The sequence below is a fragment of the Drosophila serrata genome, unplaced genomic scaffold (genome assembly GCF_035046125.1).
Source record: "Drosophila serrata isolate PLE 108 unplaced genomic scaffold, ASM3504612v1 contig_272, whole genome shotgun sequence".
Lineage (NCBI taxonomy): Eukaryota > Metazoa > Arthropoda > Insecta > Diptera > Drosophilidae > Drosophila > Drosophila serrata.
The window spans coordinates 7,303,724-7,329,438 of NW_028257170.1; the positions used below are offsets into that span (position 1 = coordinate 7,303,724).

General features: G+C 38.6%; 6 protein-coding genes across 14 annotated transcripts; 5 read left to right on the forward strand and 1 right to left on the reverse strand.

Moving 5' to 3' along the window:
- Nucleotides 1-31: 31 nt before the first annotated feature.
- Nucleotides 32-2,295, forward strand: LOC110190535 (UPF0046 protein C25E10.12). Its single transcript, XM_020961082.2, has 2 exons — nucleotides 32-305; nucleotides 708-2,295. The coding sequence occupies exon 2, from the start codon at nucleotides 720-722 to the stop codon at nucleotides 1,644-1,646; it is 927 nt and encodes a 308-aa protein (XP_020816741.1). The 5' UTR covers nucleotides 32-305; nucleotides 708-719; the 3' UTR covers nucleotides 1,647-2,295.
- Nucleotides 2,204-4,711, forward strand: alphaTub67C (alpha-Tubulin at 67C). The gene is made up of 2 exons (XM_020961081.2): nucleotides 2,204-2,285; nucleotides 2,820-4,711. Exons 1-2 carry the CDS (start codon nucleotides 2,283-2,285, stop codon nucleotides 4,203-4,205), a joined length of 1,389 nt encoding a protein of 462 aa, XP_020816740.1. The 5' UTR covers nucleotides 2,204-2,282; the 3' UTR covers nucleotides 4,206-4,711.
- Nucleotides 4,516-24,070, reverse strand: Prps (phosphoribosyl pyrophosphate synthetase). Of its 9 annotated transcripts, none has more exons than XM_020961408.2 (9): nucleotides 23,884-24,041; nucleotides 17,818-18,043; nucleotides 11,450-11,633; nucleotides 10,638-10,706; nucleotides 8,323-8,421; nucleotides 6,241-6,365; nucleotides 5,984-6,182; nucleotides 5,784-5,918; nucleotides 4,516-5,434 (listed from the first exon to the last, which is right to left on the reverse strand). In XM_020961408.2, the coding sequence occupies exons 1-9, from the start codon at nucleotides 23,939-23,941 to the stop codon at nucleotides 5,342-5,344; spliced, it is 1,188 nt and encodes a 395-aa protein (XP_020817067.1). In that variant the 5' UTR covers nucleotides 23,942-24,041; the 3' UTR covers nucleotides 4,516-5,341. The 9 variants fall into 9 exon arrangements, with proteins under 9 accessions (XP_020817067.1, XP_020817071.1, XP_086689436.1 ...); XM_020961412.2 differs by lacking the exon at nucleotides 23,884-24,041 and adding an exon at nucleotides 20,298-20,526; XM_086833310.1 differs by lacking the exon at nucleotides 23,884-24,041 and adding an exon at nucleotides 19,910-20,156.
- On the forward strand, nucleotides 6,417-7,609 carry LOC110190779 (sperm flagella and cilia-associated protein 1). Its single transcript, XM_020961417.2, has 2 exons — nucleotides 6,417-7,259; nucleotides 7,322-7,609. The coding sequence occupies exons 1-2, from the start codon at nucleotides 6,543-6,545 to the stop codon at nucleotides 7,430-7,432; spliced, it is 828 nt and encodes a 275-aa protein (XP_020817076.2). The 5' UTR covers nucleotides 6,417-6,542; the 3' UTR covers nucleotides 7,433-7,609.
- Nucleotides 21,341-23,009, forward strand: LOC110190778 (phospholipid scramblase 1-like). The gene is made up of 3 exons (XM_020961416.2): nucleotides 21,341-21,410; nucleotides 21,775-22,526; nucleotides 22,584-23,009. Exons 2-3 carry the CDS (start codon nucleotides 21,816-21,818, stop codon nucleotides 22,824-22,826), a joined length of 954 nt encoding a protein of 317 aa, XP_020817075.2. The 5' UTR covers nucleotides 21,341-21,410; nucleotides 21,775-21,815; the 3' UTR covers nucleotides 22,827-23,009.
- On the forward strand, nucleotides 23,332-25,635 carry Ubc4 (ubiquitin conjugating enzyme 4). The gene is made up of 3 exons (XM_020961418.2): nucleotides 23,332-23,814; nucleotides 24,066-24,218; nucleotides 24,566-25,635. Exons 1-3 carry the CDS (start codon nucleotides 23,752-23,754, stop codon nucleotides 24,947-24,949), a joined length of 600 nt encoding a protein of 199 aa, XP_020817077.1. The 5' UTR covers nucleotides 23,332-23,751; the 3' UTR covers nucleotides 24,950-25,635.
- Nucleotides 25,636-25,715: the final 80 nt, after the last annotated feature.

The following is a 25,715-nucleotide window of genomic DNA, read 5'->3' on the forward strand; positions in this document are numbered from 1 at the left end:
GCCTATCGATAGTCGGTTTAGCTTACGTTACGTTAGTACCTTCCGTGCTTTGGTTATCGGCGCGCTCAGCTGTTTTTTCGGCGACAGTGACGTCACGCGTGGCTGTGTCACCTTTTTTGTATATTTTTATTGGTATTATCACATTTATCGGCAAATTCTTGACTAAACATAAATAAATGCCCGCTAATCAGGGCTCGACGGTGTTGCTGGCAATTGCATTGAGTGGTTGAGAGGCCTAGCACAATGACAAAAGACGCAGAAATCGACGAGGAGTAAAGAAGTTCTGTGACCAATTTGCAAAACCTGTGAGTAAACCGGGCCAAATTCTGGGGACCTCAATTCCTTAGGGATATTTTGATATATTATTGGTTTTTTAATCATTTGTACTATAATTTACTTTATATGTTTTACTGCAAAGAGATTTATATTATGTTTTCTTTAAGATTCTTAAAAAACCCAAGATAAATCTGTTTTACTAGTTCCTATAGTGATTTTTATGCCTGGTTTTATTGATGAAATCTATAAATTATTAACAAACACAGATTTCTTTATCTAATAACCACAAAAAAAAGTACTCCTGCTGATTAGTTGCGCTGTTTTCAGATTATTACGAATCAATTTGATACTCTCCATTTAAATTATATATGTACATATGTATATAAAAAATATATAAAAGAATCATAAAACTGACAAGAAACCATTTACAGATTTCCACAAAAATGGAGGAAGTGCCTGTTCATCCACTGAGCCAGGATCCCACGGCTGCCTGGCGGGATATTAGCAAGTCGCAGCGCGTAATCAAGGTCACAATGAAGCCGCCGACGACGACGGTGGCTCCCAACAAGGCCCGGGTGGTGTGCATGTCCGACACCCACTCCCTGACGCCCTACATCAAGTTCGACATACCCGATGGCGACATATTTATCCACGCAGGCGATTTCACCAAATGCGGCCAGCTGGAGGAAGTGGAGGAGTTCAACAATTGGATTGGCGGTCTCCCGCATCGCCACAAGATTGTGATTGCCGGCAATCATGAGCTGAGCTTCGACAGCACCTTCACCCATCCGTTCCAAAAGGGTGGCGCCGGACAGGGAAGCGGCAAAGGTCATGCCTCGAGCAGCAAGCACACCGGCATGTCTATCCTGGACGATTTGCCCACACTGGGCAATGCCAAGGAGAGTCTAGAGAGTGCGGTGCAGACACAAAATGTGCGTCAAGTGCTTACGAATTGCCGGTATATCGAGGATGAGTTGCTGGAGATTTGGGGCATACGGATTTATGGTTCACCATGGCAGCCCGAGTTCTGTCGCTGGGCCTTCAACGTCCCTAGAGGTGCTCCGTGTCTGGCAAAGTGGAACCAAGTGCCCGAGGGCATTGACATCTTGATAACGCACACACCACCCGTGGGTCATGGAGATCTCTGCTGCTCCGGCGTTCGAGCGGGATGCGTGGAGCTCCTGAGCACGGTGCAGCAGCGAGTGCGACCCAAATACCATGTCTTTGGCCATGTACACGAGGGCTATGGCATCACCAGCGACGGAAGGATCATCTTTGTAAATGCCTCCACTTGTGACATCAATTATTTACCCAACAATGCGCCCATCGTATTCGATGTGACGTTGCCGCCAGGAGTTCGCAAGGATTAGACTCGGCGAAGACTCTTAATTTTGATATTTATTCACATTTTGTTGCAGGTTCAATGAATTTACCCTTTTCCCGAAAAGTTTGTACAATTTGTTTTAAGTTTTAGTTGGTTTATAAATCTATATTTATAAGTAAGAAAGTGTGTTTCGGGATCTTTAAGGTGAAAACTAAGTTTAGTAAGAAATCTTTAAGAAATGTAAAAAACCTCCAGATTCAGTGTCATAAATTCAGGTTTCATTATAATTTAATTGTATTCCTCCTCAAGGTTTATATCTTTCTACAAATGTTTTAAATAATATGTAGATGCCCTGAAGTTACCTCAAATCCTTAAGTTTAAGTAGAATTTATTTAAATCTTCAATCGATTAGCCGCCAATAATGGAAGAAATCTGGAATAATCATGGAACGACGATCGTCCATGGACAATGCAACTCTGTTATCGTAATTTGACATTTCTCTTTGGCGGCGGGCGTAACGGCGCTATTCCAGTGACTCCCCAACCAATCTACCCTGAGGCTGCAAATTTTCGCGTGGCGAAAAATAGGCAAAAAGAAAAGGAAGATAGTTCCCTTGTCCCGTAGAAGATTTTAAATTGTATTTTTCGATTTTAGCTTTCCAAAGAAAAGCACATAAAATAAAATGGTGAGAACAATATTGTGGTGTTTCTTAATTTAAAAATTTAAAAGTGGAAACATGGGTTAAAAAAGCTTAACCAGTCAAAATTAATTTAAACACTTTCCTTGAATAAATCTAAAGGGAAAGAGTGTATTCAATAACAGTGCTTAAAAAAAGTTATGGAAAAAGTTTATTAGAAGTAAAAGTGTCAAATACAAGTAAAAGACAAGCTTTATTTTCAGTTAAAGTGCTTTGAAATGTAAGGGAAACAGTTTATTTCCAGTAGAAAAGCTTGACGTCGAATAGAAAACACAATATATTTTGAAATTAATAGTAAATTAATGTAAATAACTTTCCTTGATCGATTTTTGAAACCGTAAGACTTGCAAGTATTTATATTATTTTCAAAAATATATATTCTTTAATCTAATACATATTTTTGAAATAGCACAACATATTTTCAAGTGTAATCTAAACCTAACCTAGAACTAAAACAATGGCGTCGATCCATTTAATACTTTACTCTATATATTTATCTATTTTCGAACCTCCCATCGGCAGCGCGAAGTGATCTCCATCCAGATTGGCCAGTGCGGCATCCAGATCGGCAACGCCTGCTGGGAGCTGTACCTGCTGGAGCACGGCATCAACTTGGATGGCAGCCTGAAGAGCAAGGAGGAGCTGGTGGCCAGTGGCAGCAGTGCCAGTATCGGTCACGACACCTCCGCCAACGATGCCCGCACCTTCTTCACGGAGACTGGGAACGGGAAGCAGGTGCCTCGAACGATATTCGTGGATCTGGAGCCCTCGGTTATCGATGATGTGAGGAATGGTGAGATGCGGGACCTCTACCATCCGGAGCAGCTCATCTCGGGCAAGGAGGATGCAGCGAATAATTATGCCCGCGGTCGCTACTCCATAGGCAAGGAGGTCATCGATAAGGTGACCACGCGGCTGCAGAAGATCGCCGAGCAGTGCGACAGCTTGCAGGGATTCCTTATCTTCCATTCACTGGGCGGTGGCACCGGTTCCGGGTTCACCTCGCTCCTCATGGAGCGACTGTCTGCCGATTACAGCAAGAAGTGCAAGCTGGACTTTGCCGTTTATCCCTCACCGAAGGTCTCCACTGCGGTGGTGGAGCCCTACAACGCCCTGCTCACCACGCACTCCACCTTGGAGCACTCGGACTGCGTGTTCATGGTGGACAACGAGGCCATCTACGACATATGCAACAATAGCTTGGGCGTGGACAGGCCGGCGTATAGGAATCTGAATCGACTCATTGCCCAAATAGTTAGCTCCACCACAGCCTCGCTACGGTTTAGTGGCTCCATGAACGTGGATCTCAACGAATTCCAAACAAATCTGGTCCCCTTTCCGCGCATCCACTTCCCGCTGGTGGCCTACGCACCGCTGGTGTCTGCAGCCAAGGCTGCGCATGAGCAGCACGCCATCACCACGCTGACCAATGCCTGTTTCGAGTCCTCCAACATGATGGTCAAGTGTGATCCAAGACAGGGCAAGTTCATGGCCTGCTGCATGCTCTATCGGGGCGATGTGGTGCCCAAGGATGTGAATGCTGCTGTGTCGGCCATCAAATCGAAAAGGCATATCCAATTCGTGGACTGGTGTCCCACTGGCTTCAAGATTGGCATCAACTACGAGAGGCCGGCCTTTGTCCCGGATGGGGATCTGGCCAAGACATCACGCGCCTGCTGTATGCTGTCCAACACCACGGCCATTTCGGTGGCCTTCTCCAATCTGTCCTACAAGTTCGATCTGATGTTCAAGAAGCGGGCCTTCGTCCACTGGTATGTCGGCGAGGGCATGGAGGAGGGCGAGTTCACCGAGGCGCGGGAGAATATTGCAGTTCTGGAGCGTGACTTCGAGGAGGTGGGCCTGGACAATGCCGAGGAGGGCAACGAAGAGGAATTTGATGAATATTGAAATTAGATTGCAGTTCCACCAGTCCATTTGTCCACCAGTCACATCAATATTCCATTAAAAATATGTAAATAAATCAACAAATCTATAAAAGAAACAGACTTTGATTGGGGATTAAGAATATTTTTCTAGCGTGGCTCCAATATACTCATTTAATGCCCAACCCTGTTTAACAAATTTCATTATAAACCAGTAACTTTAACCAAGAATTAAGACTTTTCCAGAAGATATTAGGTCGAAATATAAATATTTATATATCCAAATGAAAAAATAAAAGTAATCCCAATTTCACCAATATTAAAATCCATTTAAATCAGTTTTCTGTAATATTTTTTTTTGTATATTTTTCTTTAGTTGTTTTTATGTTTTGTTTGTTGTTTATTTTTTAACGCCTATTCGCTATGTTGTTTTCAATTGTATTTTTTTGTTTGTTTACCTTAATTTTACTAGATTTTATTTTGAACTTGCAAGTATTTTGCGTTTCTTTTCTTTTATTTTTTCATCATGAACTTACACATAAAAGAATCATCAAAAAGTTGTTGCACAGTGTGTAAAATTACAATATTTTCAATTGTGTGTGTATGTGTGTGAGTGTGTATGGTGTAGGTGTATATCTTCTACGGTGTGTTGTTAATCTATAAATCTAAAATTTCTCTCTAAGAGCAGGCCAATGTTTACACCAATGATCAACTGGGAATTATCGTTCGTTTTGTGTTAACTTTTAAAATTTCAAAAAAATAAAAAAGGGAAATATATATAATTTGCTTAAACGAAGCAGCTTTACTATACAAAGAAAAGGCAATTGCATTAGTGTACTTTTGTTATGTTGAGTGTGTTGTTTAGTGTAAATCTTTAGATTCCTATTTATTATAATTACAATTATGACGATTTCTCCCATTTACTGAGTTTTGCGTTTGCTTTTTAATTACAATTACAATAGGTTAATCCATAAAAAATATATAACGATGATAATGATGGCAAAATATATGTTTTCAAATTGTTGGTTGTTTGTTTGTTGTTGGTTTTTGTTTTTTTTCTTTTTTGTTGCATTATAAATTTGCTCTGTTAAAGTTGCGTCAGCTGCGGTCGCTTGCTAATCGGTGTTCTGGTTATTGTTGTTTTGTTTAACATTTGCCGATTTAATATGGAACATTTGAGAAGAGATACGAGACACTCTCGCCGTTGTGTGTCCGCCTGACAGCCTCGGCAAACATCATGGAGACATCAATGCACTGAGAATAGAAAGAGAATTCGTTGTAGAAAGATTGTTGAAACATTGTAGTAAAGTTGGTGAACTTTTACAGAACTAAACAATTGTACAAGTATTTTGTAACGATTTTTAAGCAACTATTTCAATCTCGTATACATTTTGTTGAACGATTGTGTAGAGATTGGTAATATTTTATTGCAAAGATTCAAAAATTATTTAAAGATTGTTGGATTATTGTTGATTTAGAGAGCTTATAAAACAATTGGGGAAAGAATCGGCACTAAGCAGCCTCCAAATCGTGCAAAGTACCAAACAAAATTCACATTTCTATATTAATCTCCTAGTTTTACTAACTCCTAATAATATCTCACCTGAATCTTGGGGCAATCCCGCATATGCCCATCCTGTGGTATGGTATTGGTCACCACCACAGCCTCGAAACAAGCATTATTAATCCGCGAAATCGCGGGACCCGAGAAAATGCCATGCGTCAGAATGGCATACACCTAAACAAACAAAGATAAACAAATTAAATATATGGAAAATAAAACCAAGTATAAAGAAAACCAACCTTGGTGGCACCAGCCTCCACAAGGCGATCGGCAGCATGAACAATGGTGCCGCATGTATCGGCCATATCATCGACCAGAATGGCAATCTTATCCTTGACATCACCCACCAGAACCATGGATGCAACCTCATTGGCCTTCTTGCGCTCCTTGTGTATCAGGGCGAACTCCACATTCAGGCGATCGGCAATCGAGGTGACACTGAAAGAAAGTTAAAGATTAATACATGGACATGAAGGACCCAGTGATGCAAACTTACCGCTTGGCACCGCCAGCATCGGGCGACACAATGATCGAGTTCTTCCACTCGGGAATGTTCTCCTTGATCCACTTGAGTACCGCTGGCTCCGCATAGAGATTATCAACTGGTATATCGAAGAAGCCCTGGAAATAAATGTCAATTAAGGGTTAATTCCAAGCTAAATGTCACAAAGCGCACATGTCAGAGTTTTATTATTCATCTGAATCTTGACCTATACAGTTTAGACCTTAAAATAAATTTAATTTTCCAAAAGTAAACCAGAGAAGGTAAAATCCCAAAAACTAAAAAGAGAGATCATCATGCCCCAATACCATACGCGCACATTCAACTCGGAGGAGGAGCAGACCCTGGCTCAGTGGCTCAAGGAGCAGCGCATTGAACTAAATTTGCGCACAAGGCGTTTCTTCTCCGATGTGCTGCCAGTGGCCAAGATCGTTAAGCTATCCTATCCCCGGATGGTCGACCTGCACAACTATGCGCCCAAGAGCAGTATTCAGTTGAAGCTCAAGAACTGGGAGATTTTCGAAAGCAAGGTTCTTAAGAAGCTGAATATCTTCGTCCCGCATGCCCTTCTCGAGAAGCTGGCCCAGGCCGAGGCCGGAGCCATCGAGACTCTATTCTACGAACTGATCCCTGTGACCAAGGGTCGCCGCGGTCCCATGCCCAGTCCCATGCTTCACAATGATTCTGGATATATGAGATCTGGCAGGAACAAACCGCGGCTCTGCCGGAGCCGCACCGTCATTCGATCCCAGATTAGTTGTCCCTTGCCAATTGGAGATGATCTGCCCGCCGAAGTTCTTAAGCTGGATGTGGACACCATGGTAGATGGTAAAATGGAGAAGGTGGCCAAGAAACTGGTGGCCTATGAGGACTACCAGGAAACTGTTCGGGCCAGCATCGAGAAGGATAACTACATTAAAATGATTCATCAGAAGGTCGACTATCTGCAAAGCTTGATTGCCGTGAAGGATGAGCGCATATCGGACCTTATGGAACAGCTGGCCAAATTGTCGGTGAGCATTCTTGCCTCCCGTTCTGCCAATCTCTGCATTAACGATGACGATGATAATGATAGGATCAGTACAAATACCCATCTAACATTTTAAGGACGACAATGCCTAGCCGTGGAGAAGAAGGTTACGTCCCCGTTCATTTCAACAGGATCTGGCGACAGATCGCAGCCTAAAATGTTTAGTCCCAAGGCAGGATCTGCGCCGGGCTCACGTTCTTCGATTCTTCATACCCCAACATATTTCCACCTGACGACCACTTGTTATTGGATATCTCTAAAAAGTATATTTTGTGTGTTCCTTTTGGCCTTATCCGACAAATACAAGAAAAGCTGACTTTTCTTTATCGCAAATGAGTCGCTGATGATAAATCAATTCACGCAATGTGGTATGAAAAGCGCATTGAAAGGCTTTTGCGGCATAGATAATTGTGCAAAAGGTTTTACTGGGGGTTTCTTCATTTGAGTAATGAGTTTTTATTTCTGTACAATGTGTTTTTATTTTGGAATTCTATCTCTGCATTTTACTATTTTTAAAAGCAAATAACAGAAGCAGTTTGTTGCTGTTCGTGCTTTGCTTGCACATTGCAGGCAATGCCTAAAGCGATGCGTAAAAGGTATTTTCCAAGAGCCAATGGTTTTATTACAGAAAATTGGATGTGTTTTGATACTAGAATTCAATCAGTGACTTTTTTAAAAAGTGTTTTTTCTGTTGTTTCTGCTTTGCTTGCATATTGCAGGCAATGCGTAAAAGAGAAACCAATCTTTTTTGCATATACAAAAAGTATTTAAGGACCAGCAGCTTAATTAAAACAGGCTTCAGCTCTTTCTGTTCGCGCCTTGATTGCACATTGCAGGAAATGCGTGGAAGAGGAAATGAGAAAGGGATAAATTCTTGCTCAAGTTGCCTTTTGTAACCTTTTTAAAGTTGCTTCAAATAATATATTTACCCAAAAGCCTCATCTTTAATTCTCTGCTCTTAAATAGACCCCGTAACTCTATACAATTCCCTTCTTCCCGCATTAATTCAAGTAAATACATTATAAATTTATAGAGTAAACACTTACCTGAATCTGTGAGGCATGCAGATCCATGGTTATGATGTGATCGGCTCCAGCCACGGACAGCATGTTGGCCACCAATTTGGCCGAGATGGGCGCACGACTCTGTGCATTGGCCAGCGTAGAAAGAGAGGCAAGGAAAAGTTAACATTAGCGCAACTAGTAGTTTATTTTTCTCTATCTATAATTCTTAGAGCTAAGCATTATTATGAGGAGTATAAACCATGGAAACCAAAATCGAACATGGACACACACAATATGTATAGAGACAGAAAAATCAACAAATAGGTTTAACGTTCCAATATAGAAGATTGCATATGAAGAGAGATAAGTAAATCCAGGACAGACACAGAAAGAGATTCAGTGGCGACAACACAAAAAGACAATAATGATGGTTGGTGCAGAACCCCGAAAGAAAATGAGATGAAATTTACCCAAGATGATGGTGATGACGATGAAGGTGCAGTAACACACGCCAGTTAAAGATATATAACAGATATATTGATCGATTAATACGCAAACAAGTGCAAAGAAAATGTAACAATTTTGCAATATTATTTTCCTTTTTTTCTTTTTTAATATTTTCTTGGTTTGGTTTGGATTTTTTTTAGGGTTTTTGATCTGAACTGGGAACAGGGCATGCAAAACATCAGTGGAATATATTGTATGTTTGTGTATAGGTAAGGAAAGGAAAGGAAAATATCATCATCTGTTGTTTCAACTCAAAAGTAAGGAAAAAAAAAACACATTAACAAACGCAACAAAGCAAAAGGCTTAAGACAAAAATAATCTAAAGCAAAAATTCTTGTTTTTTTTTCTATCCCGCAACAGCATTAAAGATAATGCCTGGGATATAGTAGAAACTAACGGACGACTACTCACAGTATATTGTTTGGCTGAAAACTCCTAAGTTCAACAGAATTCAAATTTTATTTTATTTTTTGGGTATTTTTCGTTTGTTTGTATTTTGATGCGATAGAGAGACAAATAGTATAAAAAGAAAAAGAAGAAAACACAAAAAGTTCAGAATAATTGAGATTTGTGTGTGTAACGAAAATAGTTTAAATTTAAAATTAAAATTAAATCAAGTGGGGAAAAAGGGGTGGGTGTACAAGAGGGATTACATTTAATTAACAAAGAGACTTAATCCGTATTTAAAAAAATCAAATAAGGTTGCAGTGCCAATTCAAAAGGTATTTGTGTATTCATAAATATATATTAATTTTCATTCGATTGATTGGCTTGAATGTCAAGAAACTCATTTGCAGTTCAGATTAACTCGTACATAGTATAGTCTATCAGTTACAGAAATGAAAAATATTTGTGCATTTTTGTGCTTAACCTCCAGGGTTCATCGTCTACCCCCAATCAACATACATTGACTGACGCGATCCGATCCCATTCGACGATCGTCTGACGTCAAAAAATGGATTATCTACCCAAGGAAAACTTAATCAACCCAAGAGAAAAACATATTTCGAGGAGGCTGGTGTGTTGTCAGGGACCGATAAGACGAAACGTAACAAAAAGTGCAAGATCACAACAATCTATACAAGACAATAAATAGAAGGAAATGAAAACGAAACAAACAAACGGCAGTCGAGACAACACAAACAATAATATATTTATTAGAGGTCAATTATTAAATAAATATATAGTTTAATTATTTAAACTATACACATCAGGTGTTCTGCCAGAAATTGCTAATGAATTTAAAATATTTATAAGAAGATTGTATAGCATATTTGAGCCCCAATTTTAATTGTTTTAAAATCCTTAGCAATTTTTCTGCACCCCTGACATGTAACCTTTTTTTGTTTGCACACGAAACAAAAGCCAAAACAACAAAATGTGGAAAATTTTAATATTTGTTATTAATTTTGCCAATCATTTGGGGATATTTTCACAGATTTAACCAGGGGTTTAATTTAGAGTTTAGGGAAAGGATATGGGAATAGTTATAAAGGGATTTTAGGTACAAGGACATGCAAAAAAGGATAGACAAAAAGCGATTTTTCTCTAGAGAAACTTGTTAAGCCAAAGAGACGCCGCTAAAAATTCCTTGTCGTGAGTTTATGAGATTTCTGAGGATGAGATTTTATTTGCCATTTTTGTTTGATTCTTGATATTATAATTAAGTCCCCCGTTCCAGATTTATTCATAGTGTTTCGATATATATATTTTTTGGTTGGTTGAAAGAAAATTAATAAGAGAGTTTATACCACGTTAGAGATTTATGGAAACATATAAAGTTTGTGAGTTTATGCTGTTGTTGTTGTTTTTAGTGGTTAAAAGAAGAAGTAGTAGAAGAAGGTAAATACCCTAAATTTCCAATCGTAGTTTTTCTTGGCTAACTTCTTAGCTTCCTCATTATCATCACTGCCCGCCAACTTCAAGCCGGTAGAGAGAAAAAGATCGATACAGAGACGCCGAGAGAGAGAGAGATGAAGAGAGACAGAGAGAAATATACACACACACGGCGGGGAACGGAGATAGAGAGAGAGCGAGCGAGATAGCAGCAGGAGGGAGAGAGACAGCGAGCATGGCATAGGAATAAAAAATTAAGTTAAGTTCTCTTAAATACTTAAAAGCAAGGATTAATTAATTAAAATAAAAAGAAATAACATTGCTCAGAATTTTCCACATTTTCCGATTTTCCGTGCTATACATATTTTTTTTCTGCAGCTTCGCTTTGCTTTAGCTTCGTTGCAAACAATTTATAAAAAAATCAAATTTCGAATACAAATTTAGAAAACAAATTGTAAAACTCGTAAACAAAATGCATTAGGAACACAGACACACATATATATTTATGTATATATAGAAAAAGAGGATAAATAGTATTATTATTATTATTTGGTTATACGGCAATTAACAATCGAGCTTAACATTTTTTGGGGGAAAAATCATTCGTGGGAAAAGTTTACGCGCTTTTCTTGTCTCGCACTTTTTCCCCAAAATTAGAAGAACAATAGTGTTGGTGTGTTGTTGTATTGTGGACTCTTATGTTGGAATAAGATCGGATTTAGAATTATTTGTATTATTTTCTTTGTTTTTCTTTTTACATTTTGCTTTTCTTTGCACGAGAAAAGGACGACCGCAAGGACGATCGAGAGTGTTGAGGCAAACCTACCTTATCTTTTTTGTCTTGGCGGGCATATGGAAAGCAAGGAATCACAGCTGTAACACGAGAGGCTGAGGCGATTTTGCACGCATTGATCATGATCAGCAGCTCCATCAAGTTATCGTTGATCTCGCCGGAGCCGGACTGCACGATGTACACATCCTCGCCGCGCACCGATTCCCCAATTTCCACACTGCAAAGACAGAGATATATACAACAGTTCAAAATCTGGCCAAGAATGCCAAAAAAAAATTTTATTATGGTGTGGATATGTGTGGAAGCAGTAGAGCTTCAACAGAACTCTATTTTGATTTTGAACCAACTTTTAATCAAAATACATGTTTATCAACTGCAAGACGCTGAAATTGATTATTGAGATTGAGATTGTTTAAGAAAACCTAGAAATATTATCTCCCTAAACAGGCTTTGGTGTACTCAGTGTCAGGGTTTGGAAATTTCCATTGTTTAGCTCTGCCCCACATGTATCGCATGTCTTGTAAACACTTCTCAAGTTCACTAGAGCCTCAGTCTCAGGCTTATCCTTTTTCGTCTCTCAAATATCCCCCCTTGAATTATTATTTATAAACGAAAGAGGAGACGACGCCCACAATTGTTGACCTTTGGCGACTACGACGACGCCCAAAAGAAACTGCAAGGCAACGCAATCTAATCGAAGCTTTGCTAATTCTCTAGCACATATGTATGTACATATATATGTATATATATGATGTATATACACATGGCCCACATGGCGTATGAGCTATATTTGCACTAACAACTGACGCCGACGTTGCCACGGTTATTATTTTGTTTACATTTTATTTTGTTTTGGTTTCAGCTCTGTCTCGAAGCTTGAATCTATGGGTATTTGATACCCTTGAAATGGAAACGTAAAATACCTAGTTTAATCAACAAATGGAAGATGGAAATTTACAAGAATACAATCCATAAACAGAGTCCAAGTAGAGTGAGCTTTGTTTTTGATACAATTAAGTATTAATAGAAACGAGTTTCTACCCTAACTAACCCTCTTTAAGCAATATAATCGCTTAACAAAGTCTTACCTATCTTATCAAAAGAATTAACCCAATAAAAATCTGCAGTAAAAGCTGTTAAAAAAAAATTACACACCATAAAAGCAAACAAAATTTTCACTCAATAAAACAAAAAGAATAATTGCCCAAAAAGAACAACTTCCCACTTAGTATTCATTTATTTTTGTTATTGTTTTCATTCTCATGGTTATATTGGCTTTTTGTTTTTTCCACCGATGAAGGTTAATTCAATTACATGCCACAACCCTCGACGGCTATCGATTGAACGAGCGACCTGTGTGGCCTACGCAGATCATGCCCAGTAATTAATTTGTCCAATATACCAGAGTTATCTCTGTCACAAACAAATTCATGGAGGTAATGCCTTTTGACGCCTGTCCCCAATCGCGTGACACGTTTCTGTAGTAGAGTTATAGTATAACCTAATTCTGCACACGCTTATCAAAATGAAAAAGTGAAGAAGTACAACAACAAATACAAATAAAATGCCAAAATTCTGTTGACCACCTAATTGAGGGGGTATTGATTGCTAAAGTTTCTTTTTTTTACGTAGGCATATTACTTATCTAGGGTTCGGTCAGGGAGACTTTTGATACACAGAAAGAAAGAACAAACTTAAACGATGTTGAAAATGTTTGTTTACTTAGTTAAGTTTTAAATTAATTTCAGAATGGTTTAATATATAATATTATGACCCAAAAAATATTAGCAATATTATTAATACAAAATAAATAAAATTATATTGTGAGCTACCAAACTGTTCAACCTAGAAAGTATTTTTCTTAATAACTAATATCTCATTTTTGAGTTGCTCTTGGGTAGTTATTTCCCTTAAAAACGTTATTTTTATAGGCTATATTTACTAACATAGGTAAGATTAATTATCTAACTTTTAATATTCAAGTCTAAAAAGAAATTAAACTAACTTCCGAAGCCGAAGCTTGTACACATTTGCAGTTTGCAATTAAATTATAGGATAAAGTCGTTAATAGATTATAAGTAAGTTTAAAATTGAAGCATTTTTTAAATTAATATTTAGAGATATTTTTAATGACAATTTTTTCGACAAATTAAAATTAGAATACCCTGCAAGGTATAAAAACCTTTATAAAAGAAATATCTTCGTTAATGTCTCAAGTTTAATATGGTTATTGATCCTTTCTTACTTCAAAAAAGAGATGTTTTTTTATTCCAAGTTTATCAATATAAGCAGTTCCTCAATGCCTCATTTCTTATCTAAGATCCCCGTGGAGGATCAGGAGATGTTTCAGTGACCGACTGCCAAATGCAGCGGTTTCATCAGCCTTGGCCGGATGCATTTTACCATTAAATTCGAAAAATTCTTAACAGATTGCTGAGGCTGCTCAAAAACACTTTCACCGTTCACCGCAGCCATGGCATTGTTAGCATGCCGGGAAATATTTTTGTAGGGGGGAAATGCAAAAGGGAAATGACGGGCAGCAGGGAAAATGGGCATACATTCATACATACATAGGTAGGTAGTATGAGGGGCGTGTGTACGGCAGACTTGCGACAGTTGGCAATTGTCCAAAAATCCACCAGAAGCCACTGCTGGCAAACTGAGTAACAACAAAAAGCACACCGGTAAGGAGGAACAGAACACGGCACCAAATCTCCTCAGCAGCTGTTTCTTTGGCCGACCGTCAAATAGAATTTTTGTGCTTAAATTCATTTCGTTTTCTATTGTTTCTCTTTTTTTATACGTATTTTTATCTCTTTCCACACGGTCTGAGTTCTGTCTGCTCATGTGATAATGTAAACTACACAAAAAAATAATACAGTCGAACTTCTCTAATTGAAATCACCAGTTTCACACATTTTTTGAGTGTGTTTCGGTGTTTGATCAGAACATTCTTTTTACACTTTTATATTTCTGTTATGATTGTAGAATACTACGACTTGAATAATATCTAATAAGCGGTTATTACTGGGTTAATCAAAAGAGATTAAAGATTAGTTCTAATTCATGTTATATGTTGGGTTTTAGATTACAAAGGAACCTTAAGATTTGTTATGATTTTTATATAGCTTTTGATTTTATTTTAAAAGAAAGGAAGTGTGTCTTTACACTTTCTTTATGAAGAAAAGATTTAAACCTTAAACCAAATGAACTCAAAAGTATGCAATGATACATAAAAGCTGTCAGTTCGCTCTATATTTATCTAAAATCAATTTATAAAATTTGTTTACATTTTTTTTAGGCCCCATAAATTGATTTCCGATTGTGTATCTAAAATGTAGTTATTTCGATTTTTTTAAGATTTAAAGTGTTTAATCAATAAATAAAGTTTAGGAGTAGCATTATTTCAAACTATTTTCTTCACAATTTTCTTAAGAAAACCTAAATAATTGCCCATTCATCGAATATACACTTTAAACTGATATTTTTTATCAGTAAAAACTACTTTGTAGGGATTTTAAAGCAATTAAAATTGTGGAAATATGAAAACTATAGGCTGTTGCCAAACGCCTATTTCTGTCTTGCTGTCTCCCTTTAGTAGACTTATCTCCGTCTGGCGGAATCTAAATCGCTTTCGCTTAGTTTTGCCTGGTTTCTTGTTGATTTATGCCTCCCCTTATCACTCCCAAAACTCGCTGATACCCAACGACCTCACAAGACAAACACGCAAATTTCTTATCGATCAAACTTTAGAGTCAAGTCGCGCGCAAAGGAAAAATTGCTTTGTAATTGACATTTGTGAATAATAGTGGGTGGTTTGTGGGGGGTGCGGAAAACAGTTTAGAATTGCGTGTGGAAAAACCTTCGAATTGGAAAACCACTTTGGGTTTATTGAAATTATGATGCCACATTGCCATTGAATTTCGAATTGGACCTTGGCCAAAAGGTTGTTCTGTGGCTTTTCTTGGGGGTTGATACACCTTTTTATGACCTTTATACTCATTGGATCACGCGAAAAGTTGTAAGAGATAGTTACATTTATGATCTAATTGATAAATGCCTGGTTTAAGAGATAATAATCACATTAATATTAAAAAAAAAGATAAGGACAAAAAATAATAATATTAAGGTTGCTTTTTTACAAGTGGTTTTAAAGCCTAAATATTAAATGAGTTCAGTATTTTAGGGAAATTACAAGACCTGTTTTAAAGTGTTTTATTTCTATTTTTAGTGACTATTCCATTTTAAAGTGACTTACATATATATCAACACTGCACTAAATGAATAAATATTTCAAACAAAAAATGTAAAATAAAAATATTATATGTTCAACTCAACACCCTCACGTTTGACCCAAATAATTTATACTAATACTATAATTTCTTTCAATTCGATTCTCTCATTCTCTCTTCTTTGTTATGCTCTTATCTTCCATTATCATTCCAGTGCAAAAAACAAATTTGGGTGTCAGTCTTAATATCAAGGCGGCGTTTATTCGCTTAAATTTAATGAAGTCATCATCTCGGGCGCCCTTCAATTGACTAATAATCTCGACAACTTTAGAACTTGATCTCTAGCCCTAGACGCAAAACGAGCAATAACAAGAACAATATCATTATCATTGCTGGCGTCGCGATGCTATTATCAACGAATGCAATCAAGAAGACAAAGTGGGGGGTGGGGTGTGAGGGGGAAATAAAAGCAAAAGGTTGAACCGTTACACCAGCAATACAAAAAACAACAATAACAACCGTAACAACAACAAACACCTACAGTAAATTGGAACAAAAAGAGCGCACTGACTTAACTGTCAATATGATGTTTTCGAGAGCATGTCCGAGAGACAACAAAAACAAAGCCGACAAGTGCGAAAAGCACAATTGCAGCAACAACATCAACAGAGAAGCAACAACCACTATGCACACGTGGGGGTCTGACAGAGTGAGAGAGAGCAGTATCCAAAGAGAGCACCTATACACAACAATACATATGCGGGGGCGTCGACGTCGACGTCGCAGTCGCAGTCGGCGTAGCAACGTCTGCCGACTCTTGACTTGACACCAAAAGAGAGCATGTCCACTCTCAGTCAGCAAACGAAAAACGTGACAGAGTCGTGTTGTGGTTCTCTACTCGCAGACAGTTAATACCCTGTAATAAGTGGACACGCTGCTTGTTTTCTTGAACATAATTTTAGAAGATCACCGATTTATAGATTACTTATTAGCGTAATATGTAAGATTAAATGATGTCTTGTCAAACCGTGTCATTTCGGTAGAAGTATTCAATAATTTAATTAATATTATTCCTTTATCAAACTCAAAATGTAATTGTACTTCCCCTAGCACAAGATTATAAGAAATTTGCAGGGTATCTCAAGCTCCTATCAGCACCTATGCCAAAGACCTCTTGTTCTTTCCGGTGTGCCGTACCTTGGTGTTCGTGCGAGTGAGTGCGAGCATAACAAAAACACGCACTCACACCGCCGCAGCGCGTATCATGTCAAAAAGCTTAGCGCGTATTATAACCTCTATTTTCGTTTCGGTTTCCTCCATTTGCCTCATTTCTTTTCCATTTTCTCGCTTCTAACTGTTTGCTATTCTGGTTTTTGTTTAATTTTTATTTTACAAAAAATATCCCCTAGGAGATAAGGCAGAAAACTGGAAAAAGCGAGGCGCCTTTATTTATTATTTGTTGTTGTTGCATCAGCAGCTGACTGGCGGAGCTTGCGCGTATGTGTGCGTGTAAGGGCGAGAGAGATAGCGAAAGAGAGAGGGAAGCAAAAAGCGTGCAAGCCGCAAGTCTAGACATACACACACACATCAACACAATTGCTTCGTACACAGCTGCTAATTTAATTAAAAATATAAAATGAAAATAATTTACGTATTTTTCCCTATTTGTCGCTACCCTTTTAGATTTAGTTTTTTATTTAAATTTGGCGAAAATTGCACGCGACATTGGCAATGTTGCCAGAGCTTAGTGTGTGTGTGTATGTGTGTGTCTGCGGTGTGTGAGAGGCACACATATACCAGCAGCTGAAACGCACACATACACACACACGGCAACAGCGACAACGACAAAGACGGTGTACAGTCCACTTGTTAAATCAATAAAAATAAAAAGAAATCAAGCAAAAACGGCAGCCACAAATTTTTGGGAAAATCACTTGGTTTCCCTTATAGTTGAATTTGAAATTAGTTCACACTTGGCGCGCTTAATTGGGGACACCGAGAAGTACAACCTTCAGCGAATGTCAAGGACCTTTGGCACATGTGTTTGGCTCCCAAAAAATTAAATGTTTTCGAAACTTTCCACACACACACGAGGGATTTTTCACTTGTAACACTTGTTGATGTTCTTTTTTGGCTTTAGTTTTTTCAGTGATTTTCCACACTACTTACCAGGTCTCCAAATTGCTAAACTTCTTGGTCACCACCTTGCCGAGATCGATTCCCAGGCGATCGACAATCCGCTGGGCGAGATCCGGATGCGAGGTGCCCGAAAACACTTTGATGTTCGGCATTCTGGAGTGGATTAAATTTAGACAACCAGCCTGTTTCTCCAAATTGTCTCGGATCAAACTTCTAGCGCGTATCGGATTAGCAGAGCGAACTGGCATCACACAATCTACGAGTAGAAGTTTTTATTATAAACTTTTTTTGTGCAAAACGCGGGCAGCGACGTCGCCGCCTTATCGGTGTGCTGGGCGCCGGAGAGAGAGAGCGCGCATTTGTATGGGATGTAGCTCTCTTACAGCTTATTTGCGTGCTCTTTGTAGCGTTCGGCATTCATTCATACAAACGCCTGCGTCGGCAGAGCGAAAGCTTCGCGCTGGTTTAGGATGTGTGAGTGTGGGTCCCTTTTTCAGCGCTCTCTCTTTCCCAAAGCCACCCCCATAGCCATGTGATTTTCGGCGTCTTCTCGCTCTCTTCGATTCCCTATAGAACTGGAAAAATTATCGATGTCGATTGCTGTTATTTGAATCGGTTCGATAGGTAACATAAATTATATATATTTTTAAAACGCACTAAAAAGTGTTCAAAAGGGTGTTTTTCCGTTAATTTATAAAGGAATATAAAATAAAATAGCAAAAGTATTTAGTTTTTCTAGAGTACGCCTAAAAATTATCACAGCTATACAATTTTTTTGAATCAAATTAAAATCATTTTAACAGGCGTCCTAAGGTATACTTCAAATTGTAACACCATACAAAAAACTTCAAATGGTCTTATATTTATGAAAAAATAAAGGTAAAATAATACATGTTTCGGCTCTAACCTTTTACTAAAATTTGTTAGTTCTAATCAGTCTAATCCTATTTACGAAAAGTCTTGGTGTGAGATTTGAAGAAGATTTCCAACAGATTTAGCTAATTTTGAGCATAAAAAATATGCTGGCATGCCAACAGGCGCGCGCTAAGTGAAAGCTTTTTTTCCGCTTGTCAAACAGCTGTTCCTACAGATTTCCCCAAGTTGACCATGAAAACACACACACACATGACGGACTCAAAAAAGGAAATTAAAAGGGTCTCAAGGACACAGGTACGCACCATTCTGCTCGGAGTTTTCGGAGCAGTTCTTATCGGGCATTATTTAAAATGTCCCACAAGTACCGAGATCGTTTCTTTTTAGCGACTCAAAAAGCAGCGTTCGAACAACACACTCCCTCACAGCTGTTTTGTCTGACTTTGGACTAAAAAAGTGCACTGTTTTTAGCAACAATTTTAGCTGATTAGCGGATTTAGCAGAGCGCCGCATCTGGCGAAATTGAGCGAGCTAATGGAACTGAGCGCCGTACAACATGGCGTATGCGTCCATCACACATACGCACTGTGAGCACACATACTCTTACTCTGTCTTGAGAGAAAAAGAGAGTGAGCGAACGTAGCAGGATGATGCGCAGTTCTGCTGCCAAAGAAAAGCTTTCGGGATGCCACAGCAACAGTACCTTCTCTTTCGCTCTCAATCAGCTGTTCATTGCAATGCGAGTATACGTGAACCGATAATTTGTATTCATCATTGTCATTTTTTATTTATTTTGAAAACCCAATAATTACACCATAAAAAAAAAATTCTGGGAATTATGAAATGGACAAAAAAGATGTATCTTTTTTCCTTGTCTACAAAATTGGTCAAGGTTGTATCTGTAGTGTAAACATCTGTAGGGTGCTTTATCTTGTATTTATTAAAGATAATAAATACACTTGGATATTAAAATTCAAAGATACATACATACATATATGATATAAATTTATTTTTAGAGTAGCTAGATACACTATTTACCCTAGTTTTGTCATTTTGTTTATAAAACTTTCCATTTCCCCTTTTTATTTCAAAATGAACAAAAGTGACATTTTTTCCGGTGTATTTTTGCCTTTTGATTTTAGCGTTTGTATTTCATTGTTGCCCTTCAGGGTTTTAAAAATAGCAATGTTTGCATTGATCTTTAAAAATATTGTATTTTTCTTAATGCGTAGAAAGAACTGTACTTTACCTCAAATGGGGGCTCGCCTTGTTTTTTTGTTTTCTTGCCGGCGCTGCTTTGTTTTCGTTTTGTACTTGTACAACTGTACCTATGGGATGCTGAACGGGGGCAAAAATACAAAATAAAAAGCCAAGGCAGAATAACACCGGAGAAATGCCAAAGCACTGCGATTTGTTAAATTGTTTTTCTAGTCTAAATATAAATGAACTAAAGCTAAATGCTGACGTGCTCTTCTCCGTGTTTTATCCCTAAAACTGACGCAAATGGCGTTGCATATAAATATAATGGAAGCGTGGCGTTGGAAGACGGAAGAGGGGGGAGTGTCGCGGAAACCACGTGCCGCGTGCGAACGAGGCAAAAACAAAGCCACTAACACACAAAAACACACTCTACTTACTTGAAACATGTGCAGTAGAACTGTGTCGCAATTTTAGTTAAATGTTTAACAACAAAAGGAAGGTACTTTGAACACGTTTTTGGATTAAAACACTGACAGTTGTATTTCTATGCAGCCGCTAGTCCGAAAATGCAAAAGTTGAATGAATCAGACTGTTTGTGAAGTTGTGAAGTAAGCTTGGGAAAGAGAGCGATGGGAGAACGGCATCCGATAGAACGAAGAGAAAAAAGAGCTTGAGTGAGCGGCGAGTGAGAGCATCCGGCAGCATTTTGTTGTTGTATCGGTCACTCGTGCTGGGGCGAAAGAGTGCCGCAAAAGGAAAACACAAACACGTGTGCCCAATAAACAAAAGAGAGCCATTATTTGCTTAAGCGGTATACTTCAAAATACGCTTCAACTGTTTGCTGGGTTTACTTTTCGTTATCCAAAAATTGTTGTTGTGTTGGCTCAGAAACTTCCACACGCTTTTGCAGACACGTTTTTTTGCGTTTGCCGAGCGCCATTTATGCTGTGCGAAACGTGAATTTGGGCACTAAAAGAGAATGGGCTTAATGATCGAAGATCATATGGACATGGAGATGCCCTGTGATTTGAATTTATATTTGTATTTGTATTTTAATATTGAATTTTAATATATACAATTCGATTTTTGAGCTGCACAATAAATCTATGAATGTTGTTAAGTATTGTATTTTATTTGAAATCTTATTAACAGGTTAAATATTTTATAATATTTAAATATATATATAATATAATATTTTATTATAATTATTATAATATTTTATAATTTATTAACTGGTCAAATATTTTAATAATAAATCGAGTTTTAATACAAAGCTTTTTGTTTATCAAGGAAGTTACAGGGGAATTTAAGAATCGGATATAAAAAAATCCTTTATGCTTGTTACACCCCCGGATATACCCTAGATTCCGTCATTGCCCATTATAAACACGAGATCGCCTATGCCGCATAATTAATGGTTTTCCATTATTTGGCGGACTGCTGTTGCCAAGAGAGGCCTAAAACACGCCTTAGAAGAAATAAACTTCTTGTTTTTTTTTCTATTTTGGATTACGAAACTAGTTTCGAATTTCCGACCGCAAACAAGGCAGGTGAGTGCGTAATAGAACCATATTACTGAGGTCAAAAATAGCTTCGATTTTGTGCTCAAGATCAGAGACGCAGTGGAAAATAACCTTAGCTTTGCGCCAATGAAAAGCTGCGGCCAAGATAGCGATGGTATATGGGTTCTATTGCTCTCATTTTAAAACAAGTTTGTATCATAATGAATGATTTGACTAGGTTTTTAGGCCATCAAGATTTACAGCTTCATTGTTATTTTATTTTAAAGGATTCTTAGAGGGAATTATACAATTTATTTGAATTTTATTTGGGATGTATATTGATTTTATCAATATAACTGTCAATTTTAATTGGAAATAATAAGGGTTCTGTATAAACCATTAATTATTTCAGGCATCCCATTAATTATTTAATCATTATCAAGTCAAAGTGCGATGAATCCCGCCCACTCTACGATCCCTTTGGGTTTTAACTTAGCTCATCCGATAAGTGTTGGAGCTGGACAATCCCCTTCCCCTCAGGTGGTTCAAGTGCCTCAGCCCCAAATATCTGGGATGGGATACCCCTTAATGGCACCACCAAACCTCGTACCGCCGAAGCTACCGATCATTACCCAACCCGGAGTGGGAACTTCAGTGGGCGGAATCGAGGGAGACTGGAAGAGTATACCCTCCGGAATACCGAACTGTCCACGGGGACTGGAGTACCTAACGGCTGTTGACCAGCTGCTGGTCAAGCAGAAAGTCGAGCTGATAGAGGCCTTCACCGGACTGGAGGGCAACAACAGGTACTCCGTGAAGAATGCACTGGGTCAGAAGGTGTTTCTCGCTGTGGAGGACACCAGTTGCTGTACCCGTAACTGTTTCGGAGCCGATCGACCCTTCAAAATGAAGTTGTACGAGGCCCATAGCAAGGAAGAGGTGTTTCAATTGCAACGACCTGTAGCCTGCTCTTGTTGTCTCTTCTGCTGCTGCCTGGACAGGATAGAGATCTCTGATCCGCAGGGCAATGTAATTGGCAGCATTAAGGAAAGGTGCACAATTTGGAAGCCATCGTTCCGTATCCTTGACCAAAACGGTGACCTTGCCTTGCGTATTGAAGGACCCTTTTGGACTTGCTCAGTTTGCGGAAATATCGAGTTTCAAGTAAATTTTACAATTTTTACTGATTTTAAAAATAACTTTATAATTTTTGTTGACCAGGTTGTGTCTCTAACCGGCGAAAATATTGGAAAAATCAGCAAACAGTGGTCGGGATTGGCACGTGAAGTTTATACGAAGGCAGATAATTTTGGGATTAGCTTTCCCCTGGACTTGGATGTGCGCCTTAAGGCGATTTTATTAGGCGCCACATTTCTCATTGATTTTATGTTTTATGAAAATTCAAGAGATGGTGTGCTTGCCTGTGGCGAATGCATATGCAAATCCATTTGCGACGCCATGTAATACATTTTTAATAGTTAGAACAGTTTTTTAATGTGATATTTGTTTATGCAGCGAGGCCTGTATTTTTTATGCTTTTTGTAAGTGAAACGCGATTGTGGATGTACTCCGTTTTAATCAAAAATAAGATCATTTTGTATTCTTGTTAATGGATTTAATTGTTGAATAAATGTGAATGTGAATGAATGTTTTCCAAATCAATACAAAAATATTCGTTTAAATATGGTTTGAGTCTAAGATAAAGCTAACGGGCAACTAAAGTTTATATGCTTTCGATATCATTATCGATAGCTGCTGTTTCAAATTATAGAACAGCTGATTTTTGTTTTTATTTTGTTACGTCGCTTTAAAAGCGGTCGCATTTCAAAAGAATAAACCTTTTCGTGCCTTTACAAAGTTTATGGAAAACAAAGAACCCATGGCGATGCGGTATCTACTTGTAATAAAGCATCAATTAGCCAACAACTAACCGCAAATTGGAGAATTGGAGACTTCGACAAGTTTTGACAACATCGATATATCGGTTTTTGAATATCGATAGTGACATCGTTGTTTTTACAGCTCTAGCTTAAATAATAAAAGCAAATAAACTAGGAATATTGAGGCGCTTCGCTTTTGTATTTATGTTGTGTTCTGATCGAGTTCGTTGATTCGATCCGTTAACCCCAAGCCGATCTCCAGCGGAGGACTCGACCTTGGAGGCCACTAGCCGGGCGTAATTTACGCAACGAGAGCCACACAAAATTCGCGATATTGCACACAACAGCAACAACAAAAACACTGGCGGTGGAGTGAAGAGTGGCAGGCAGAGAGGAGAACCAAGAACAGAACTGGGAGAAAGGGAGAACCGAGAACGGCGGAGAGAAAGGAGAACGGCAGCGAATAGAAGAGGGAGACACATAAACGCGAAAAGACCAACAGAAGCATCATGGCGAATATGGCAGTGTCGCGAATCAAGCGGGAGTTCAAGGAGGTGATGCGCAGCGAGGAGGTGAGTATTTGGAGGACACCCCGTGCGGGCACCAGCCCGCACCCCCCTCCTACCTCTGCCCAGACTTACCCGCATCGCAAACATCGCCAGCAGCTGCCTTCTCGGGGTCCACGGACTTTGCATCCATTTTTGGCGCGCTTCTCGATCCGTGCTTTTGGTCGTGGTTGTGTGAACAGGGGAATGGGCTGGGGAACAATGACTTGTTTGTTACAACTGTGTTTTATTTATTTCCTCGTTTTCCCTGTTGACAGATCGTCCAGTGTTCCATCAAAATCGAACTGGTCAATGATAGTTGGACGGAGCTGCGCGGCGAGATTGCCGGTCCACCGGACACACCCTACGAGGGCGGCAAGTTTATCTTAGAGATCAAAGTGCCCGAGACATATCCCTTCAATCCGCCAAAGGTGAGAGATCTTGCTCCTTAAATATTAGCCGGGATAAGATATTTTCGCTTTAAAAATAAAATTAAAAATTAAAATAAGTTTTAAACTTGAAACTTATTCTTAAAATCAGATAAATAAGCTTTCGTAACCCGATTGTTATGAGTTTTTGGGTCCAAATCAAGTTAATCTCTTAAAAAATAGTTTGAATTTCTGGTTAAACTCAGGTTTAAGCTTTATAGATTGAAAATAAGTTAAGAATACTTTTAATAATACTAAACACTTCAAAAAAAGGTATTATTGCATATCGCTTCGGTGGTACTATTTTTTGTTTTTACATTAATTAACTACAATTATTTTAAACTTTACAGGTCCGATTTATAACACGCATCTGGCATCCGAATATTTCATCGGTTACGGGCGCTATTTGCCTAGACATTCTTAAGGACAATTGGGCTGCAGCGATGACACTGCGCACGGTGCTATTGTCCCTGCAGGCACTGTTGGCCGCCGCCGAGCCCGATGATCCGCAGGATGCCGTGGTGGCGTATCAGTTCAAGGACAAGTATGATCTTTTCCTACTGACCGCCAAGCATTGGACGAACGCATATGCAGGCGGTCCGCACACCTTTCCCGATTGTGATTCAAAGATTCAACGCCTCAAGGACATGGGCATCGATGAGCACGATGCGCGCGCTGTCCTTTCGAAGGAGAACTGGAATCTAGAGAAAGCAACAGAGTGCCTGTTTAGTTAGCTTGCTTGCTCCCAGCCTCGCCTGGCACCAGTACCACCATCAACACCAGTAACTTCAACGACGACAACTCTTCAGATCGGCGATTCCCCTCCACTAAATTCTTGTACATCCAGCGGCAGCGGTGGCGGCGGCGACTGTTACAGCAAACAAGCAATCACTACAATCAGCTAAATCTGTCATTTAAATTTTTGCATAATGCCTAACACGCGGTAGTCTAAGAGTAAGGCTAAGTCCAAACACCCCTACATAACACCAACTCCTGAAAACAAAATCATAATTGTAAATTGTTGTTTTGGTTTACGAAATTGCACTTGGCTCTTGTAATTTACGTACTCCTAGTTTCCGTTCCTTATTTAATTATTATTATTTTATTTCTTACATTGTCCGCACTTTGCCAGAGGTTGAGCCTAAGGCAAACGCGCCACTACTTCAAACATGCGCCATGCAATTGGACCCAGGGTTCCGTTTCAGTCGCATTTACTTGCATCAAGCTGCTCCATCTTTTTTAAATGATGGTACATTTATTATTCTCTACCAAATTTTTATGAATGCCACAAAACTAAAATGATTAAAATAAAAAACAAAAAATTAATTGTGAAAATGTGTGAAATGTCTAACAAACAAATTAAAGTCTCTGTAAATTGCGTTAAGTTAAAAAATAAATAAATAAACGAATATTAAGAAAAGTTATTTACATTTATTAGCGGAACATAGAAAGAAATTTCTATTAAAACATTAAATCAACATTATATGTAATTTGTTTTAT

Bases quoted from the DNA above. Each gene is read 5' to 3' on its own strand.
- LOC110190535 (XM_020961082.2), top strand. From the start codon at position 720: ATGGAGGAAGTGCCTGTTCATCCACTGAGCCAGGATCCCACGGCTGCC.
- LOC110190779 (XM_020961417.2), top strand. From the start codon at position 6,543: ATGCCCCAATACCATACGCGCACATTCAACTCGGAGGAGGAGCAGACC. The intron at 7,260-7,321 runs GTGAGCATTCTT...TGATAATGATAG, and splicing joins AACAGCTGGCCAAATTGTCG to GATCAGTACAAATACCCATC.
- Ubc4 (XM_020961418.2), top strand. From the start codon at position 23,752: ATGGCGAATATGGCAGTGTCGCGAATCAAGCGGGAGTTCAAGGAGGTG. The intron at 23,815-24,065 runs GTGAGTATTTGG...CCCTGTTGACAG, and splicing joins AGGTGATGCGCAGCGAGGAG to ATCGTCCAGTGTTCCATCAA. The intron at 24,219-24,565 runs GTGAGAGATCTT...TAAACTTTACAG, and splicing joins ATCCCTTCAATCCGCCAAAG to GTCCGATTTATAACACGCAT.
- LOC110190778 (XM_020961416.2), top strand. From the start codon at position 21,816: ATGAATCCCGCCCACTCTACGATCCCTTTGGGTTTTAACTTAGCTCAT. The intron at 22,527-22,583 runs GTAAATTTTACA...TTTGTTGACCAG, and splicing joins GCGGAAATATCGAGTTTCAA to GTTGTGTCTCTAACCGGCGA.
- Prps (XM_020961408.2), bottom strand. From the start codon at position 23,941: ATGGATGCAAAGTCCGTGGACCCCGAGAAGGCAGCTGCTGGCGATGTT. The intron at 6,366-8,322 runs GTAAGTGTTTAC...ATTTATTTCCAG, and splicing joins TGCATGCCTCACAGATTCAG to GGCTTCTTCGATATACCAGT. The intron at 5,435-5,783 runs GTGAGATATTAT...TTCTATTCTCAG, and splicing joins GGGATTGCCCCAAGATTCAG to TGCATTGATGTCTCCATGAT.